Source organism: Psammomys obesus, unplaced genomic scaffold (genome assembly GCF_907164565.1).
Source record: "Psammomys obesus unplaced genomic scaffold, mPsaObe1.curated_primary_1811, whole genome shotgun sequence".
NCBI lineage: Eukaryota > Metazoa > Chordata > Mammalia > Rodentia > Muridae > Psammomys > Psammomys obesus.
The window spans coordinates 3,645,305-3,666,780 of NW_026594462.1; the positions used below are offsets into that span (position 1 = coordinate 3,645,305).

The 21,476-nt window shown below is 40.4% G+C and overlaps 1 protein-coding gene across 1 annotated transcript in view; it reads right to left on the minus strand.

Moving 5' to 3' along the window:
• The window catches only part of Exoc2 (exocyst complex component 2), a 166,049-nt gene that overhangs the window by 47,328 nt on the left and 97,245 nt on the right, over positions 1-21,476 (minus strand). Inside the window, exons 14-22 of the mRNA XM_055619046.1 lie at positions 16,738-16,803; positions 16,427-16,584; positions 15,914-16,035; positions 14,943-15,004; positions 11,077-11,157; positions 10,621-10,680; positions 9,687-9,748; positions 8,181-8,247; positions 4,760-4,876 (exon numbers count right to left, since the gene is read on the minus strand). Of these exons, the coding sequence (XP_055475021.1) occupies positions 4,760-4,876; positions 8,181-8,247; positions 9,687-9,748; positions 10,621-10,680; positions 11,077-11,157; positions 14,943-15,004; positions 15,914-16,035; positions 16,427-16,584; positions 16,738-16,803 (795 nt within the window). The remainder of the gene's footprint in view (positions 1-4,759; positions 4,877-8,180; positions 8,248-9,686; positions 9,749-10,620; positions 10,681-11,076; positions 11,158-14,942; positions 15,005-15,913; positions 16,036-16,426; positions 16,585-16,737; positions 16,804-21,476) is intronic.

The window sequence follows — 21,476 nt, forward strand, 5'->3', positions numbered from 1 at the left end:
ATAAATCCTAGGGCCCCAGGAAGCTGAGTTGCTATCGTTGCTGATGTTGGCTGGTTGGTGGCTGGATGCTGTTAGTTGCAGTTCGTTAAGAAGTCATGAGCAAAGAAATGAGAAAAAGAAATTAGCTATCCTGACTTCGAAGATCAAACTTGCCCCAAGGCACTAGATGCCCTTAATCATAAGAAGTAGTCTAGCTATAGTACCGCGTCCTTTCCCCTCTATCCTTTTTTTCCCTCTTATCTAGTGTTAGGGGGCTGATAAGGGGGGGAAAGGGTGGAAGAGAGGGAAAAGAACCCACAAAGTAGCCAAAACACTGGTTACATGGTGATGAGTTGGATGAGCATAAATAAAACAGGAAGGAAACAAAGCTGCATTCATTCCCGTCAATAAACTCAAATGGTCTCAATATCTAAGGAGTATACTCAAGAAGGCTAAAAATAATGAACTATGTTACATCTAGTACATATAGCTCAAGCAATTGGAAATACTTTAAATTAGTTGCTGGATATGAAAGATTTCCCTGGATTTGTGATGAAAAGAAACTGTCCCCTCACCCTCCTGAGTGGAGTTTTTGAAGTTAGGAGCTTAAATAAAAGTTCAGTAATTCATTAAATACCAGACTTGATCAATGTCTGCATTCTCAAGTAAGGAAGAATCCTCAATTATATATATACCAAATCAGTTGTTACTTCTGAATTGTCCGATCACCTCCCACAGTAAACCTAGAGCTGTTCCTAATCAACCCCTACAAACATATATAATAGACCCATATCACATCACTACCCTATGATGATACAGGTTAAATACCACTAACAGATGCCCCCACCAAAAAAAAACTGACCAAACAAATAAACAAACAGTACCTGGAATTACAAGATTATAGATGCCACAATAAAATAACATGCTAAGGCTTATCAACCACACAGCTGTGATGTTCTCACGAAATGTTCCTGAGGAATCTGAACTGTGTCGTATCTGGTCTCCATCCTCAGAACAACGCTCTATGTCTCCCTTGGTCTCTATATGCTTCTAAGTTATCTCTTCTACAACATAGGCAATAAAAACGCAAAGAACTCATTTCCCAAAAGAAAAGACACACAAATTAAACCACATAAATGGACACTTTTACAAATAAAAATTTTAAAATTTCCTGGGAAATTATGGTCCAGACACAATGTAATCTTTCCCAAAGCAACATGGCTATTCATTACCAGGAGCTGGCAATTCTTGGTGTCCCATTAGAAGTCAGGAATGGGAGCTGATTCGTGTGGGGTAGTGATGTGATATGGGTCTATTTTATGAGTATGTGGGGGCGATTAGGAACATGTCTAGGTTTACTTTGGGGAGGATTAGATAAGTCAGAAGAAATCACCTGTCTTATTAGCAACAAATACTTTGTCTAGTACATTACAAGTGATTTTTATTTCTCCTTTTCAAAAATACCATTGTCACAATGAACATTTGCGAGTGAAGATGAGTGGACAGAGGGATATACTGTGGGACACATTATGACATACTACAGCTTCCACAATGAAATGTTTTCTATACTTTGATTTGTTTGTGTGTATGTTTTTATTTTGGGAGGAAGGCTGCAGGAGCAAAGGGTGAATATTCGGAAACAAGATGAGTAGGACCGGGATGCATGATGTAAAACTCACAAACAATCAATAAAAAGTTTATATATATATATATATAAACTTTTATATATATAAAAGTTTATATATATATATATATAAACTTTTATATATATATATATATATATATATATAAAATTATATATTTTAGTTAGTGCTTATGACACAGAAGCACTAACTTCTGTGGTCCCTTAAAGGATCTGCTAAGGGGGAACCCTATAGGGTATGGTCTTACCTAATTAACCACCACTCACAGTGTCACTCAAAGTTAAAGTGACACACATTAATCAATTAGCTTTATGTCCTCTTTTCCTTTCCTTGGGATATATCAAGTATATGAGACTGGGTCCATTCTTGGTCTCACTCAGAACTTGGAATCAAAAGACTTATTTTCAAGTCCACATTACTTTCAAGTGAAGTCTATATACTCTGCACCTCTATCCCTATGAAAATCATGGGACTAAAATATCATCCTCATTTATTTCTGAGACTCTATGTTAAATAAAATTATATATGGGGGCTGGGGAGATGGCTAGGTTGGTCAGTATTGAACAAGCATGAGAACCTAAGCTTGAATCCTGACTGTGGAGGAGCGTACATATAATCTAGGACTTGATGGCTAACTAGTCTTACCAAATTGGTGAGGTATAGGTTCCCTGAGAGCCTGCCTCAAAAAATAAGGGAGAAAATAGACACAGACATCTGATGTTGGCTTTTGGCTTACACAGAACCCCCTTCAAACACACACACACACACACACACACACCACACACACACACATCGACACATACATATGAATACAATGAACATAAAAATAAATACAATTATATCTATGAGATCATTCTATCCTTAAATGTCACTCACTGATCATCACATTTTAATAAAACCCTAAAAGCATAATTATGTGTATATTACTTCCATAGTAATTCAACTCTGTTTTGAAGGTAAAAACAAAATGAAGGGGCCAGAGAAGTGACTCAGCTGGTAAAGGTGCTGGATGCCATGCCTGATGACCTGAGTTCAATCCCTAGGATCCATGTGGTGGAAGGAGAGAATCAGCTCCCACAAGTTGTCGTCTGATTGCCACATGAATGCCATGGCATGTGCACCATAATAAACTTTTTTAAAAAAGATAAGAAAATTCAATAAGTAATTAATCTGAGAAAAGAAACAACATGAAAGGAATTTTAGAAATGGTTGTTTTCAGGCTTCTACTGGCAGAGGAAAGGCAGGAGGAAGTAAGGGCAAGGAGAAAGGAATGTGTGTGGAAAGGTCTCTTTGCCTGCTCCACCAGCCAGCACATCCCGCAGCAGGAATGGAGAGAAGGCCTGGCATCCAGTGACAATGTGAGAGGAGCCCGCTTTGAGAGCATGACCTGACAGGGCAAACAGAGACAGAGGGGACAGCTGTCCATGTGACCTGCCCTATGACTTTCCTGGCAGGCTTCTAGGTTATGTCACTGGAAAGGGAACTGAGAAAATAAGAGCTGTGAGTGACCTTTGTTTTTCTTCAGGGCAAAAGGGTTTTACTTTCTTGGCAACAGAAAATTAAGAGCTTCGGCACATAGTATAGAAAGCAGGTGTGCTGGGGTCCAAACCAGTTATTCTGTTCCTTCAGCCACAACGGAGTAAGTTCAAGACATTCAAGAAATAATCTTTAAAAACTCATAATGTGGAGCAGAGGCAGGCAGATCTCTGTGAGTTCAAGGCCAGCCTGGTCTACAAAGTGAGTCCAGGACAGACAAGGCTATACAGAGAATCCCTGTCTCAAAAAACCAAAAACCAATGAAACAAACAACCAAACAACTCACAATGCTGGCAGGGCAAAAAGACTATTTCTTGCTGTAAGTTGTCCCCAGTTATCTTTCTCTGTGACTTAGACAAAGACTAGCAAAGAGACCAAATCTTTCTTTATGTCAGTTTCATTCTGCTTCTCAATAGTATAAACGGAGGCAACATAATTTCTGCTTATTACTTTACAAATACTTAGAAAAAATAAAATGTTGCTTCTTTCATAAGCAATTTTAAATGACATCACACATTTTAATGATAAAGTTCTTCATATGTATGTACAGTCACGTTACTACTTTATTGAATAAAAACAAAGTGGTCACTTTGCAAAGATCTTGGAATCATGAACATGAAAATTTTCTGGAAATAAACTAGACACTTGGCCTCAAAAACCTTAAGTCACAACATTTATCAGTAGGATGATTAATCTTTACGAAAAGGCAGGAAAACAAGACAGAGCCACCCACTCTGACATTTTCATTCTTAAAAAAAAGAAAAAAAAAAAGACCAAGCTAGTTTATAAACTGGAATCATCATTTATAAAAAGAAGATCGTCTACTGAGAGTAAACTGATTATAGGATTAACAAGATGATATCTTTCTTGTTTTCTTCACTGAGAAAAGTGCACTGGCACTAGACAGTGCTGTTGGTGCAGTTTTACCTAGAAATCTGATAAACGTTGCTCAGGAACTAGCTGACCTTTAACACAAGGTACTTCATTTCTTCCTTTGCTGCTTACTTGAAAAACTATAAACAAGAGTGTGAACATCCTAAAGGACAAAGTTGGCTCCATGATCTGCAGGCACATTCTTGCCTACATCCAGCAGGCGGGGCACAAAGCATGTAAAAGTTCTGGTTAAGGCAGGAAGGAAGGGGCCAGCAGCAAGAGAGCAGAATGTGCACATGCGCAGGCTTAAGTAGCCTAGCAAAGGCAGGGCTGCAGTCACAGAGAGACTACAGGAAGATGCTGGATCAGCAGGAAGAGGTCCCCTGCAGTCAGGATCTGGATGGCTCTTAGTGCCTAAAGGCTTCAATCCAGCAGGGGTCAAATGGGGAAGATTCTTAGAGATTAGGGTTGATGTTTCTCTCTGGATTGTTTTGGCTGACTTTTGAACAGCTCAGATCTGGTCAAGTAAACTGTTCAACCATGAGAAAACTTTGCTCCTGAGAAAAGCCATGTTACATTAATACTTTAAGGTGAGGAAGACAATCATTCCCACAGAAGAATGGTTTTGGGGGCCTGGAGAACTGGAGTACAGGGAGCCAAAGAGGTGCTGAGAGAATAGCTTGGCAAGGCACTGGGCTCGCCTAGTGAGTACCAAAGCACGCACTTACCTGTGTGATTTTTTCTGTGCCCTGGAAGCTGTGCTTTTCAAAATGTTGTGCTATGTTTAGGAAGGTGTGACGTTCTAAATAGCAGCAATTGCTCAGGACTATCAAAAGCCGCTGCTCCTAAAATTCAAACAGACCATTAGAAGTTTACATAGACAGTACTGGTGAATGCAAGAGATAACCCTGATCTTGTATTAAGTGTAATGATAGGCTTCTGCCCTTTAGCATCAGTATACAATGCCTTGATTTTCTTGGATGTTTATTTCCTAAAATTAACACACAGAGAAACATAATACAATTGACTATTATTACATTTACACTGAGGAATTAAAGAGACTTAAGTACAGCTCAGTAGTGAGTTCTACATCCAATACTCTCCTCCTCAAAAGAGTCAAATGTTTTGTTTAATATTTTATGTACACAAAAGGCCACACAAATTGATATCATGAATAACTACATAAATGTAGGAACTATCAGAAAATGATTTATGAATCTCTTACAACTTGATTATGAATCTCTTACAACTTAAGAGAACATTTTAATGTCATACTATCTGAAAGGTTCCTTGTTCCTTCAAAATGTTCCTGCCTGTGAGGGCCTGTGGGAATGTTTCCCATATACATTAAGAGCTTCCTTCCAGGGAGTGAGTATCCTGAGGCTAAGTCCCATCCTATGTCCCATCCTGTCCCCCCACACCCATAGGCAGACAAGGAGAGGGGAAGAGTGCCTCTTGCTGTCTTCAAGGCTCTACCCATGTCAACAACTGCTTACACAATTATTAGACTGCAACTGCAATGCTGATGAACACAGTGGGCTTTTTACAGTTCAAAAGTACTCTATCTGTAAATAAAATTCTAGGAATGGCCCCTGCTCTGCTGCAGCTGCGGTTCACTTCAGGGTAGCCTGGGTCTGTGTTCCCACAGGTGGGAGGCATTCTCTGGAATGGTGACTCATGCACGGCTTTCGGTGGAGATCCTTGACTAAAACTAAGGCAAAATCACTTTCCAGGAACAGTTCTCACCCACACCAGGTTACTCTTTCTGTGCAGAATCAAAACAACTTACAGTTAAGTACTCCAGGGAGAAAAATGCAGAAAAACACATGTTCCTGCTCTTGGAAGCACATGGACCAAAGGATGATCTGGAATCTCTAAAGTCAATAACCAAGCAAATCTATTTTCTAGTAAATATACTGAGCTCAGCCAAATGTCCAACATCTTCTCACTTCTTCATCACAATGTCCTATTGTTATATCCTGCACAATGCAGCCTACTTACAACCAGTTTTGATCACCAACATACATATAAACAGCTAGAGAAGCATTAAATAACCCAGACAAACTAAAGGCTGCTACTGGTGGCACTGAATTAACTTTTAGATAGAAAATGAAGGTCAGAGGGAGGAGCAGCCTTACCAGGCCATGGAGGAAGGCAATGCAGCCAGTCCTGATGAGACCTGAGAGGCTAGGGTCAGATGGAAGGGGAGGAGGCTCTCCCTTATCAGCAGACTTGGGGAGGGGCATGGGAGGAGGAGAGAAAGGGAGGGTGAGATTGGGAGGGGATAAAGGAGGGGTTATAGCTGGGATACAAAGTGAATAAACTGTAATAAAAAATTAATTTAAAAATATATAACAGAAAAAATAAAAAGAAAAAAAAGAAAATGGAGGTAATACTCAATATGACATTATGTTTCCATAGTGAATACATGGCAGCACAATATGAGAAAATAAGCAATCTGGGCATGGTGATGCCATCTTTCCTTTTGTCCACCTTCTGTCTTATCATGACACATTCCTTTTATAGTAGATGAAACAAATGACTTTCCAGCAGCCACTCCAAACACGCTGAATCCGACAAATGTCTCAACTGACTATAAGCCCATTCTTTACCACTCTTTTATATAGGACTCAAATTTCCATTCTAGTTGACTGAGCCGGCAAGTCCTTCCTGCTCAAATATGAGCCTGCCATATTCCCCAGCTGTCATGACCTGCTTTTCCCTGCTACAGCATTTGTGAAACCTCTTCAAAGTGACAAGAACTACTTCAGAGATCTAAAGACTAACTGTTAGCAAGTATATTTTGTCCCTGTATGTTATATGAAACATCACGTGAAATCAAAGTGGGAAGAACAATAGAATAACAATAATCTAATTCTTAAGCTCTGAATGGTTAATCTGAAGCTTATTCACACCTGCCATGGAGACACACATTTGACCATAACAGTTCAGCTGACCCATCATCCCCACATATGAAAGAATGAGCCTGTATATCACTTCTTGTTCTCTGTACAGGACCAACAATGAACACCCTTGCCCTCAAAGCAGCCAAAGCTGTGCGTAAGATGTCTTCTGACTCTTACTTAGCAGTTCAGCAAGGAATGCTATCCATTTCCTTTTGGTTAGCACAGCCCTGAGAGGAGCCTGGTCTCCTGAGAAGACAAGTCAGATCTGATGAGACCTCTCCACTAGGGAAGAACACAGAAACACACTTTGGAAACCAATGAATGTATTTTGGGAAGTAAGTGGACATGTAAGATGCTGTGAGGAGCACAAGTAAGTAAAACCCTGGGAGACTGCTGAGAGCATGGTGGCAGCTCTGCATCTCCTGGGAGCTGGGTCAATGGGACCACCTTGCTCTCCTCTATTCCTAAAGAGGGGTGGCAGGCTCACAGTAGCACTCCAAGTCAAGGTGCACACCAATCAGCTAGGAAATGGCTGATGGGTCACACAGTATTTGCTGGGAGGTGAGAAGGGAACAAAGGTCAGAAAAGTCAGTGTGTATCAATTAGGCTCCTGTTGGAAGACCAAAAAAACAATAGCTAGTAAGGGCTTCATTTCAAAGGCTCTTTCCCTCAACTCCATCTTTTCTATTCCTTTTTCCTATTTTAACATGAAATGGCTGGTTTCAATCCTCTTCATGTCTGCTCTTAGGTCCTGTCACTTTTCTTGCTGATTTGTTTTGTTGTTGTTTAACACAAGCTAGAGTAATCTGGGAATAGGAACCCCAATTGAGAAAATTACTCCATCAGATTGCTTGTAGAGATTTGGTTTTTGGCTTTGTCATATAACCTACGTCCAAATAAAACAGGGAACTTGTAGAAATAAAGCAGAGAAAAGTGGAGTTTGTCAGGCTAAACAGGGAAATGCTGTGAAGGAAATACCTTGCCTTCTACCTCCTTCTAGTCCATCCAGGCAACTCTGAGGCACCAGGGAACAACCGAGCCACCTTTTAACACTCAAGGTGCACAGGTGTGTTGGGTCTGTTTATGTAACTCAGTGTGAACACACAAATCTTTATACAAGACAATGTAGTTCCAGAGTGTGCTGCGGCGTCCACAGTCCCCATCCCACGTGGGATGGTACCTCCCACTCAAGTTTACCTTTAACATGACAGACTCCACTTTCTGTGTGCCCCATTTTACTTACTGAAGTCAAACTGAAGTCTTCATGGATGCTTCCAAACAAATCAGGTGAAGAAACATCAACAGAAAGACTAAATGCAGAAGAGACAAAGAACAGTCACAATTAAAACTGACTCAAAGGCTTCAAATGTTTTGATGAAAATGGCTGAAAAACTTTCTGTAGGTTTTATTTGTATTAATTATTAGTATCATAAGCAAACACTAAGGACTATCTCTTATTCTGGGCCAAAAGACACTTGTTTGGGGCATTCTCAATACTTAAAGTGCTCAAGTGATTACATTAAAAAAAAAAATCACTAAATGGAAAATTTCAAATAATACTCATGTAATTAAAATGTTTTTGACTATCAGAATTTCCAGGGGAAGATTTGAAGCTGCCTTTCTCAGTGACCTAATTATAGATGAGCTAAGAAATTAGCAATCATTCCCCTGTTGGGGGAGCAGCCTTACCAGGCCACAGAGGAAGACAGTGCAGCCAGTCCTGATGAGAGCTGATAGGGAAGGGGAGGAGACCTGAGAGGGAAGGGGAGGAGGACCTCCCCTATCATTGGACCTGGGAAAGGGCATGGGAGGTGATAAAAAGGGGAGGGTGGGATTGGGAAGGGATGAGGGAGAGGTTACAACTGGGATACAAAGTGAATAAACTGTAACTTATAAAAAAATAAATAAATTGAAAAAAAAGAAACTAGTAACCAAAAGCATAAAGATATGAAAGGGGAGAGCAGGGTAACTGACCCACTAATGAACTTACTAATTTAACAGAGTCATAAGGAACACATTAACAGATTATTTTTTTTAACTCGACTGACTTAAATCTATATGGCATTCTAACATGACAAAATATCAAATAATACTTTGAAATAAAAATAAATAGAACTAAAGATACCAATTTGAAGAGAATTGAAATCTAAACAAATGGTAACTAAAATAGCACTAACTGATATAAAGTATATTTGAATGAACAGAGCAGAAGATAAAGTTTGGAAATGTTGTAATTCAGATTAGAATCCAGCTGATGTGTGAAACAGGAATTTTAACAAAGTAACCAGAAAAGACTGATTTAATGGTGAGACCAAGGCTGGGAATAGTAACACAGCATTCCGGTGTGACAATGAGCCATATACACAAAGTCAGGTCAAAGAAGACCTACAATCATGAAAAACCTGGGGCTGCAGACATGACTGTGGGGACAGTGCTGGCACCCAGTTGTGAGAAGCAGAGTCAGGCCTCTAACGTGATGTAAAGACACGTAATTATCCTCTCAGTTCAGTTATTATCCTCTCAGTTGCTGCTCCACATAGCAGCATGGAGAGAGACACATAGGAGAGAACTACAAGTGTCTGTCAGGAGTCAGGGTTTGGGTGGGGACTGCAGAGAGTGAGGGCAGCCAGGCATATAGTAAGTTCACGCCAACCTCGGCTACATGTGAGACCCTACCTCAGTATAGAATGTGTGCGTACATTTTATTACTCTTAAATGCATCAATGAGATTCATTACATTTTTACTTACTGAGTAGTATCTATGTCTGCATCAGGCTTGGTGCTCAGCTGTTCCAGGCAGTATATAAAAACCTGGATTTAAAGTAGCAAGTTTCAGTGATAGGAATTTTCAGGTATCTATCTACTTGAATATTAAGACAACTTTGCATAAACGAAAGCAGGACTGTCTGGCCCATAAAAAACGAAGTAGGGGGAGAGGGGTGTCTAATAAAAGTGTGTATATGTGTGTGTGTGTGTGTGTGTGTGCACGTGTACATATGATTATACATGCTAACTAAGTGGTAGAAATAGATATCTTATCAATGTCTAACTATGCAATGATAGAATATTAAAAGCACCTTATTTGAGTCACTTATGTTCCTGGATATATTTTAGGAGAAAGGCACTTTTACTTCTCCTTATTTATGTACAAACATACTCAACTTCATGTATGTACCTAATCGAACAACCTTACAACTCTAGGTAAATTACAAGCAACCAATTTTCATTTAATTTATTCTGCTATCTAAAGAAACTGAGTACAAAGTACCATGAGGACACAGACATTAAACACACAGGTACTACTTAAAAAAAAAAAAAGAAAGAAAAGGAAAGAACTAATCCTACATTAAGTTCCACTTGTACAGCCATCTTACAGATGGAATTTTATTTTATTTTTTTAATTAATTTATTTATTATGAATACACTGTTCTGCCTGCATGTACACCTACATGCCAGAAGGTGACACCAGATCTCATTATAGATTGTTGTGAGACATCATGTGGTTGCTGAGAATTGAACTCAGGACCTTTGGAAGAGCAGGCAGTGCTCTTAACCTCTGAGCCATCTTTCCAGCCCCGGATGGAATTTTAAAAGAACCCGTTTTTAACAGTGACATGAATGTTATCAACGGTGAATAACAATCAAAGCCTGGCTTCAGAGCCTACATCGCTGCTTTCTGTTACCTGCATGATGTTGACGCTTAGTTGGCAAACCTCCTCCTGTGTTTTAGGCTGTTGAAAGACCTATGAAGGAGAATTCAGATTAAAAAAAATGTTTTGATTTTGCTAAGAAAATAACACATTTTCCTTGAAAGTTAGATATAAAAGCTAGAACACCAACGACCCCTCTGGGTGTTGGCATCATTACTCTGAAGGGCTAGCCTTCGGTGGCTTCCTACCTATGGTGGTTCTGATCCCCAGCTGGCTGACAATATCCACGTCAGTCATTTAATCAGTCCACAAGGACCCTGGTCTGCTTGTAGCTGCTGGAGTCGCATTTTAACGGCTCAGCCTGCCCTGGAGCCTGAACTCAACATGTCTATGTTGAGTCCATTGAGTAAGAGAGCACAGCTCTTGGATGGCAGTGATTCTACTGTTTACTGCGATTCCCAGGCAGGTGGAACAGAACAGAAAACTCACGCTGGCTTCTCCAGGCTTGCAATCTACAACACCCTTCAGCGACTGCAGGGAGTGCACGATGCTCTGTTCAAACTGACATGGCTGAAAAGAAAGAAGAACCTTCTTAAACACAGGAACAACACTGGCTAAGAAGTAGTAGTTATGGAGCTGGATATTCCGAAAGCTCAATTCCTCAGATTTACAGAAAATAACAGAGACACAATCTGACCAGAAATCTATACTCATTGAGGTTGAGATGAGCATGTTTTAAATGGATAAATGCTGAGACTAAGGGTTATCTAATTCATCTAGGACTGAGTACACTTTCTCATCAAAATTCTCTTGCCATAGGAAACTGACAAGGAGCCAGTGTAAGGTCTTCACACTTGAGGACTGCACTGTGTGCATACTGCGCATGAGCTCAGTCTCCTAAGTGGACCGCCTCTCTAACAACTACCTAGAGCAGATAGGAGATCCCTAAAAGTCAGGTAAGTCATGGTACTCATTTTCTACATCTGCTAAGAAAAAGAAAAAAACAAAAACAACAAAAAAAAGAAGCTTGCAACTATGTTTAAGCAAAGATACCCCAAGGAAAGTGGGAACAGACCCCAACATCCTAGTGTCTATATTCTATGTTCATGTGAAGTTCACACGAGTGCACCCGATAGGCAGAATTCTTATTACATGCTTTTCCAAGCTGAGACACACCAGCATGACAGTCACAGATTCATTCACTCTTCATTCATTCATTCATTCATTCATTCATTCATTCATTCATTCAACATGGAACTGTAATTTAAACACTAATTATCATGAAGAAAACACTGGAATTGATAAAGGAATGGTGCTGGAGGAGCTTCTCTCTACATAGGATGGACCAAGTCCCTGAGAACAGGGAAGCAGAGTCTGAGGACAACATGGAGGGGCAAGAAACCACAGGGACTGAGAACCACAGGAAGCACAGTGAATTGCCAGCATGGTTTTCGTGAAGGGAGAAGCAGTCTCCTCACAGGAGTTAGGTGGAGGTTAAGGGCATGTAAACCGTTCTGTCCCCTTCAGAGACTTAGAGTGCACATGCAACAGGATGAACTGCTCAGAGCTGGGATGCAGGCTTGTGCTCTAAGTCTTGACCCTCCTTTCCTTTTGAGAAAGTTCTGTGCTGAACAAACACAAGGGTCATTCACATCAGGCTACCAAACCAGGGCAGCTTCTTCCTTCACCTGCATTTGACTAGAGGATGTTTTGGCTGACTCCAGATGTGCAACTGCGGTTGTTCATTCACATGACCCAATGGGTTTAGTTCTTTTTAACCCTGTGTGTACTCATATGGCTTGTGTGTGCAGGAGGGTGTGTGTGGGGGTGGTCAAACACAAAATTGATTATCTTATGATTGTAACTGCACTAGGGAAACCCAAATTTAAAAACAGACTATAGCCTTGTTTCTATAATAATCAGTCCAATCATTTTTCCAGGGTCCTTCTACAATAACCAAGTTTTACCCAGCAGAACTCTGCTCTACAGGCAGGCCACAGAAGGCTATACGTGTGTGTTTAATGAAACAGGGATTTTAACTTTCTCAGACTGAACATACATCTCTATTCTCCCTTTCAAAAAACTCATTTGGGACATGCACAGGCATTAAGGTAACTTGATGTCTAACTTCCTACCCCTGTTTAATCAGAGACTGAGATCCCAATAATTCTCTTTGAGCATATCTTTTAAGCTCACTATGATTATTAGATAGTTACCTGGAAGATATTTTAAAATATAATAAGGAATAATGCAAATGAGTTAATAGCATGATGGTTCCAGTTATTACAAGAATTAATTTAACAAATAAAATCCTTTGTCCAAAACTCTGCAGTATACAACATGCTCTAGGGCACAGAACCATGTTTACTTCTAAGCCCACACCATGAAGACATATCCTGATCCTTCCATGCAAACAGGGACTCAGGCTGAACAGAGTCTAGGTCTTTCCTAGGACAGGTTTGACTCTCAGTGCAGTACAGAACACTTGTTTCCATGTCGGCATCCTTCAGAAGAGCGGGCCATGTTATAGGCATAAGCCACAGAGGAAATGTGAGATATTCCAGTTACCATGTTAGACAGCTTAAGAGGAAACTTTCATCCTTGTTTAAGATAGCATCTCTTTGTTGGCTAGCTTTAATAGTCACCTCGACACAGCATAAAGAGTCATCTGTGAGGAGAGCCTCCGCTCAGCAGCTGCCTGCATCAGGTCAGCCTGCGCATGCCTGTGGAGGGTGGTCTTGCTAACTAATACAGCAGGGCGCAGACCGCTGTGGGCAGCACTATCCTAGACGAGTGTTCCCAACTGTACGGGAAAGCTGATGGGAAGGAAAATCGCTTCCAGTCATCAAGCATCCTCTTCCATGGTTCCTGCTTTACTTCGCTGGCTGTGAAGTGAGTTTCTGAACTGAAGGAAATATTGGGTAGAACAGCCTGACTTTTTGCCTGTGACTGTGACCTGGACCTGTAAGCTAAAGAATCCCTTTCTTTCCCTAAGCTGTTTTTGGCCAGAATATTTTAACACAGCAACAGAAATGAAACTAGAATATTCAAATGACTTCAACATATAATCAATATAAAAATTATTTTATAGTCTTCTATGTATCTCATAGAGTGATGAGCTAAATACTATATATACCCTTTCTCTAAGGATTTAGTGTGAGAAAGAACTAACCAAATAATACTTAGACGCAAATATTGCAATCAGCAGAACAAATCTAACCAAATAGAATCATAACTGATCTTTCCCAACTCATGTCTTGCATGACCCTAAAAGTAGGCATGGTTTTTTCTAACACCGAAATATACTTGAATGCACTTACACTGTCCTGGAGCAGAGAGAGCCTTGGCCTTCAGAGGAAGACAACCAGCCTCAAGTTCCAAAGTAAGCCTACCCAGAGCCGGTATAGGGATTCCAGGAAAGAGAGATGTCATATGGAATCTTTGTTCCTGACTTATCACTGGCTTGTAACTTGTGGAGACAAAGCCACTTTACTGTTGGAAGAAACTGGAAGTTCTACCCCCAGAATTTATTTTCTGTCCCTTGCAAAGGAGGGCATGAAAGAAACTGGCAGTAGCCATATCGAGCAGCTATTTCCTGGGGCATAGGAATGCTTTCTAGCCAACGGCCTCTTTAGACAGTGGCTGTGGCTCCTCAGAGACTGCTTTACTTTCTTCCTGACAGGAGGAAGGCCTTGATGGAACCACCAGAACAGCCATACAAGAACCAATGCAGAGCGCCACAAAGTCAGACAATAACCTGTCTAGATGCAGCCAGTGTGAGGGAAAAAGGCAACCCCTGTCCTGTGTCCTCTGTGCTTCACCAGTGACTCAGTCCCTATCAGACTGTTAGAAGCACCCCTCAGACAGGCATGAAAACATGAAAAATTATGAGAGGTATTTTCAAACCTACCCAGAAAGAGAATGTTTCTAGACTGAAGAGATCGTGAGTGTTGGGTGTCTGACCTGGGCCTGCAGCATCCTGAGCTTCTTAGCTTTAGCTTGGTTTTAGCTTTGGGGACAGAAACATCATTCTCCTGTCTTGCTTCTCTGAAAACTTCAAGTTGCTAAATAGTGTGGAATTAAGTACAATCTAACTAAAAAGTAATGCAAACCAAAGTAGTGATGCAGTGATGAAGGCTGGTAGAACTCTAAAATAAGCCCACTGCTTTCACTCAGTATAAATGTCTGTGTCAGCAGTAAGCAAGACTGACTCTGGGAAAGAATATTTTCTAATTATTTTCTAATTCTAGAAACTACAGTAGAACATAAAATGAATATGATCCTTATTAACACAAAAGCATTTATTTTACATAACAAACACTGATGACTAATATTAAAAAAAAATTGAAACTTACTAGGGAAGTCAGTCCTTCATTGTCAACAACCCAATCTTCTTTTTCAGCTAGTCTCTTAATTTCTACATGGAAAACAAGGACACAAATACTTTCTATTATAGTTATCTCACTGAACTTCAACAGAGACAAAAACATTCATGAGTTGTGACTTTAAGATTGGTAGATTTAAGGATTTGGTAATGCATTTTTCACATTTTCTAACCAAATGTTCTTGCAAATACTTGTGGGTTTTTGTTCTGTTTGTTTTTAACAGAGCAGCCTACTCTGGAGCCTTCTAGATTAGCACAGATACCTCAGAACAGTGATTACTTAGCATTTTTCACAACAGTGCTAGACTTGTGCAAAGTAAGCCCTCCTGCATCTCTCCTCTGACCTCAGTCGGTCCTTTCTCTCATTCCTGAATGGTGGCTGGCTGTCGCTTGAGGAATGACACTTGCCCAACTTTCAGCAGGCCAGGCTTGGTTAGGTACAGGTAGAGAGGAATGTTTAGCTTTTTACTTGGATTCCATTCTCTCTCCTTTGACACAATGTACTAACTACAAATTCTATAGTGCAGGGCCCTCCCTTCTTAAAATCTTGGAGGCAGATGATAATGGCCTATGCTATTTATAACAATGTTCTTGTTTCTTAAAACATTTAATACTTTAAAGGTCATTTTATAAAAATAATTTGGTGGCATTTTAGTGGCCTTTTGAAAGAAAATGGCCCCCAAAAGCTTATAGGAAATAGCACTGTTAGGAGGTGTGGCCTTGCTGGAGGAGGTGTGGCTTTGTTGGAGGAAGTGGGTACTGGGGTAGACTCTGAGGTCTCATAGCTCAAGCTGGGCCTAGTTCACTTCTGCTGCTTGTGGATCAACAAGTAGAATTTTCAGCTCCTTCTCCAGCACCATGTCCACTTATACTCTGCCATGCTTTCCTCCTTGACAGTAATGGACTAATCCTCTGAAGCTGTAAGCCAGCTCCCTAACACACCTTCTGCTGTATGTTGCAACGTCACCATTATGCAACGTATACGGAGATCCAAAATTAGGTCTTGGATAATCTGTAGCATGTCATTGGGAATTTCCAGAGCAGTCAATGATTCGTAAGTCAGCCTGGCAAACAAAACACAACACAAGTCAGTAAGTGGGGTCCCAAGCAATCCCTGTCACTGTTTAGACCATCCTGAAATTAGGCTGCATGGAGGTTATGAGTGACAGCACAGCAGGGACTGTACAGGGTCTCAGCAATAAATGGATGCACCCAGAGCATACCACTCTCAATCAGCACACACACCAGGAATGCTTAAAAGCTGCTTGGTTAGATTACAAGTGAGAAACAGAAGCAACAGGATGGAGAGATGGAAAATAAATTCTTCACTGGCATGTTAAGAAGCACATCTTGCCCTGGGTTGCTGACCATTTTCAAAAAGCACTTCAGTAAACAAATATACGTAAACCTACTGAGCCCTTTCAATGAGGATGGCTCCCGTGTGTCCACACTCACCTTATGGTCTGGATGACATGTGCAAGCCACTGCCCTGAGAGCTCTGCCTGCACCTCCCAGCCTCCATACTGCCTCCCATCACCCTCTCGGAGACTGAGAGGGAGCAGGGCTCCCCGGATCAGCTTCACCAGGGAGTGCATTACTTCCTGAATCATTTTCTAGAAAATGAAAAACAAAACTGCATTATGATCATCAATCTGATAAAGATTGTGCCAAATGATGAAAAATATATTGACTGTAAAGTCTTCAAATAATGCTGGGAGAGAAAAGCCAAGCACTCTGAAAAGCTGACATTCTCATCCCTCACTTACCTTGAAATCATTTTGTCTCTGCCTTACATTCTTCGATCTTTCAATCTGGCCTGACTTCTCAGCAGTCTTAGAAATTGAAAAACAAAACAAACAAACAAAAAATATATTAGCTCTCTTTTAGAAATAACTTAGGAAAGTTAAGAAATGCTTTAACATCTACACATGAAGACATGAAACTTAACCTGACTAAATGATATGCTAAGACATAACAAACAAACAGAAACCTTCCCTATTCCAAAAGAAGTTAGCCTTCATCTTTCTAAGTATGGGTATAAATCTGTGCACAAACCCAAGAATCAAGTTGAAAACTACAAATTTTGTAGGTGAATTGGGTGTGCTATTTTTTGCCAATAATCCCTGCAGTTGAACCACAGTGCATCATGCCCACAACAGTGTTCTTCCCATCATGTCTTACTGCCCGGCACAGCAACAGAGGAAGAGTCAACTTTGAGTCAATGGCGTGATCCCCAGAGCACCTGTTCTGTTCCTTTGGTAAGTATTTATTATAAACGCAGTCGCTACATCTGTCACTTTATTTTTATTTGTGAATCATTATCTTCTTTATAGCGTACCTTAGCAGAGAATACATTCTACCTTTCTGGAATTATTTATTTCTGATTACTCATAAAGCCTATGTTTTTCTTTACTTAGTGTAATGCATGGAAGACTGTTTTCATAGTTAAGAGAAATCTACTCAACTGGATTTCTGCTAGTTTCTTCTTGACAAAAGGTCTGACAACCAAATACTACTACAAAAATACCTCAGAAGGACAAGCTTCTTGTCAGATGAAGAAGCTATGACAAAATTAAGCACTGTAGAACCAGCTCTGATACTTCACTGACACAATACAAAACAGCTGTTACGTTTAAAATTTCCAGGTATTGTTCATTAAGTTTTAAGATATGTCAAAAGACCTTTCAAATTAAGGGTAGACATATCATAAATTATTACAGTAATAGCTTGAAGTTAATGTGGAAATATAAATAACATGTTATCTATGCATAGATATTACACACATGCTAGAGACACAGCATGTGGAGCTGGTTTATGGAATGAACATCATTGATGTGAAGGAGTAGGGCGGTTGTGCTGATTAAGAGTCACCAATCAACATATACACAGCACACACCCTTTAACTTGCATGTGTCTAAAAATTTCATATTAACCTATGAAGCCTTTATCACTTTTTTTCTTTGTAAAAAATGCACTTTTGCTTTGAAACTAAAGAAATGTTAATTCCAGGCTTACCTCACAATCACTGAAAAAAGCTAACTCCTGAGTTCATTGCCTTACGCCACTCCAAATTCTTTACACGAGATGGATCATCTCTTTGTTTTTAATACAAATGAGAAATACCCAAAGTGCAGTAAACAGGAAAGTGCCAAGATTAGGTGTCCAGTAATGATGAGCAAGCTCTGGGCCAGCCTGGATGTTGCAAGAGTGGAGGCCATGAGCACAGGTGAGATGCTACCACGGCCAGGAAGGTGCCACATCAAAAACATTTCTCTCTTCCTCCCAGCCAAACCACAGGGCTCTACTGCCCTGTCTTCTGCTTTGTCCCACTCACGACGTGACACACAGCAGCCTTCCATATGCTGCCTTTTGTCAGATCATAGTTCGGGACACTTTTTTCTTTTCTATCTTCTTCCACTAACTTTGCCTATAGTTTCAAATACTATCTCTCACATGGGTATCTGCAGCACAAATCCTCTGAGACTCATACAGGGTTCTCTTGAATAATTCACAGGACCTCACATGCAACACACCTAAAAACCAGAAACCTAGCAGGTTTCCTCCAAAGAAAGAGACTCTGTGAATGGCACCTGCTTACCCAGAAGCCAGCTTCAGTACTCTATCTGAATGCTTGTTTCATTCACCCCACGGTCCACCAGCAAGACCTGCACACCACCTCTGAATGCAAACTACTACCTTCTCTCCACCTCCACCGACAACACCTCTCCCACTCCTGTTCTTCCTGCACACACAGCCCTGTTTTTTTTTCCCCATCATCCTCTCCAAAAGGCAGCTAGCCCACTGTGTTTCCAGCCTCACCGCAACCCACTGACACCTAAGCCTGCTGTGCAAGGGCTCTCCTCGGATACTCCCCTTGGGGACAGCTGTAAGCTCCTTTGTCTACTTCTTGCATGCTAACTCCCTCTCAGCTGAGAGATTATGTCTTCTGAGTCCCTCTTACTCTGCATCCCATTACTGACCATCTTCATTAGAAGCCTAGCTTTGTTCCTTTGGTACGTATTCACAGAATTAGAATAAGTTTTTTTAAATTAACTTTTAATTGGTCTCTTCACAAGGGGGAAGAAAGTAAGTCTTATCTCAGTTGTATTACTTACATGGTATCTTAGTATTTTTAGAATGTATTTATGCAAGTATACATGTGTGCACATGTATAGCATGTATATACATGTGTGTGTGTGTGTGTCCGTACCTGGCACACTGTGGTTAGGATCCTGTTCATTATTTCAAAAGCATCTGTACATTCAATCTGTGCATTTCAATAAATGCCTTCCAAAATCACCTAGGTATCAAGTCTTGTTATCAAAGACTGGTCCACCACTGGGATAGAGCATACTATACTTGCTTTCCTATGCTATGTTATGTTGTGTTGTGTTGTAATGTGTGTTGTGCTGTGCTATGCTATGCTATGCTATGCTATGCTATGCTATGCTATGCTATGCTATGCTATGCTATGCTATGCTACGCCTCCTGAAAAGCCTGGTGAGCTCAGTTCTTTTCTGGAAACCTAACTGTCAACAAAATGGAGAACAGAGGGCTCAGAGTTTCATGTGATGACAACAGTTTTGATATTACAGAAGTGAGCAATTGGCTTAAAAATCCCAAAATAGAATATAGGGGTTCATAAGGTCTTCCCTATTTAAAAGCAAATCTAAATTTTTAAAAAACTTTTAATAACACTTAAATTTGCTTCAAGTTATGGGACTGTTAAAATGCTGATTCCTAATGTCTAACAATTATTTGATGCTTTAAAATACACTACATTTGAAGCACACCCACAGGTGAGATAGTATTATCAAGCACTTCGTTAACTAAGCCTCAGCTCTTTCCTGCACACACAGACCAAAACCAGTTTGTGGTGAGCCCAACGGCAGATTTCACTGTTCTGATTCACATGGGCCCAAATAGTTTAAAGAAGTGACTACTGTTTAAACTGCTGCAAACTTGGAACAAATGAGCTCTTAATAAACCAAAACAGTTCTACAATAAGAAAAATGAGGCCATTTGACGTGAACTGTGTTTAAAGCACTCATATTAATTATCTAAATTGCTAGCTCTCCTCCCAATGTCCATTTAATGAAGTTTCTGGTTTCACTCATAGAATGACCGAGGGGATATACTTTCCAGCTCTGCTGCTTCTTGCCACTTTCCTGTTGTGGCTTCCAGACTTCTTGACAGAAAGTAAATACTCTAAAAGCATGTCGAGTTTTTGGAGAGAACCATACTTGCTACTATAAACTTTAAAGAAAAGCTATGGACAGAAACAGAAACATCACAGGCATAGGCAATTCAGTAGGCTAGTTAAAATACATTTATTTCAACAATCTGTTGTCATGAAATCTAAAGTAAGCCACAGTTTTCATCTACAACCAAATATTTATATATTTACTCTAACTAGGTAGGGCCTATAGGGAAGGCTATTCTAACTGAGATAAGTAAGATCAAAACCATTCGTCAACTTTACGACTCTAGGAAGACACAAAACGACTATTTGTGCCACATACAAGAAATGATGCAGCTGGGGGGTTGGGGGTGGCCCATGCCCTTAATCCAGCACTTGGGAGGCAGAGGCAGGCAGAGGCAGGCAGATCTCTAAATTCAAGGCCAGCCTGGTCTACAGAGAGTTACCAGGAGAGCCAGGACTACAAAGAGAAACCCTGTCTTGAAATAACAAACAGAAAGAAAGGAAGCAAGGAAAGAAGCAAGCAAGGAGGAAAGGAAAGAATGAAATGATCAGGAAAAAAAACAAAACAAAACAAAACACTTGGGTGGAAATAAGTAGCATGGCTTAAAAACCATTTTCTAGAGGATTCACTTGTTATGTAATTTAATTTACCTTGACATCTTTTTATGCAATTGTAGAAGCTTATCAGTCTACTACTTTCCAATGCTACTAAATCTTGTTTACAGCTATATGTGCCAGGCCAATTTCATTTCAAATACTGGAATAATTCTGATAGAAGACATGGCACTGGGGTTAAAGTGTGTCTGCTGCATTGTGGACAAGACTCTACCACTGGGCTGCATTCTTGTTAACTTAGAAACACAGCTTATCACAGAGTATTAGTTGTTTCTCAAGATCTCCACTTGAAGGGATGACAATGCCAATTTTCACCAGCCCATAAAGTGATGAAAATTCAAAGTACATTTCTTTTGGATGCATATGATTTTTCACATGCTCATAACTGGGGACAGATGTATATTGTCCTTAGGATGTTCAGTACATGTGAAAAACTGCAACAGAAGTGCTGCTTCACACACACACAACCTGCAGGACCAGAAGAGGCCAAGGTGGAGGGCAGAGGTCCAAAGGACTTACAGCCTCCCTCCCTGACATGCCAGAATCCTAAGACTGCTGAGTCTGCAGAGACCACAAGCTCCTATTCTCTCTTCTCCACAGAGCCCCAAAGAACCTGCTAAAGCCCGAGGGCTCAGATTTTTACCTTTTAACTCAGAGCAGCTGTGCCAGCAATCCACTCCATAAGTT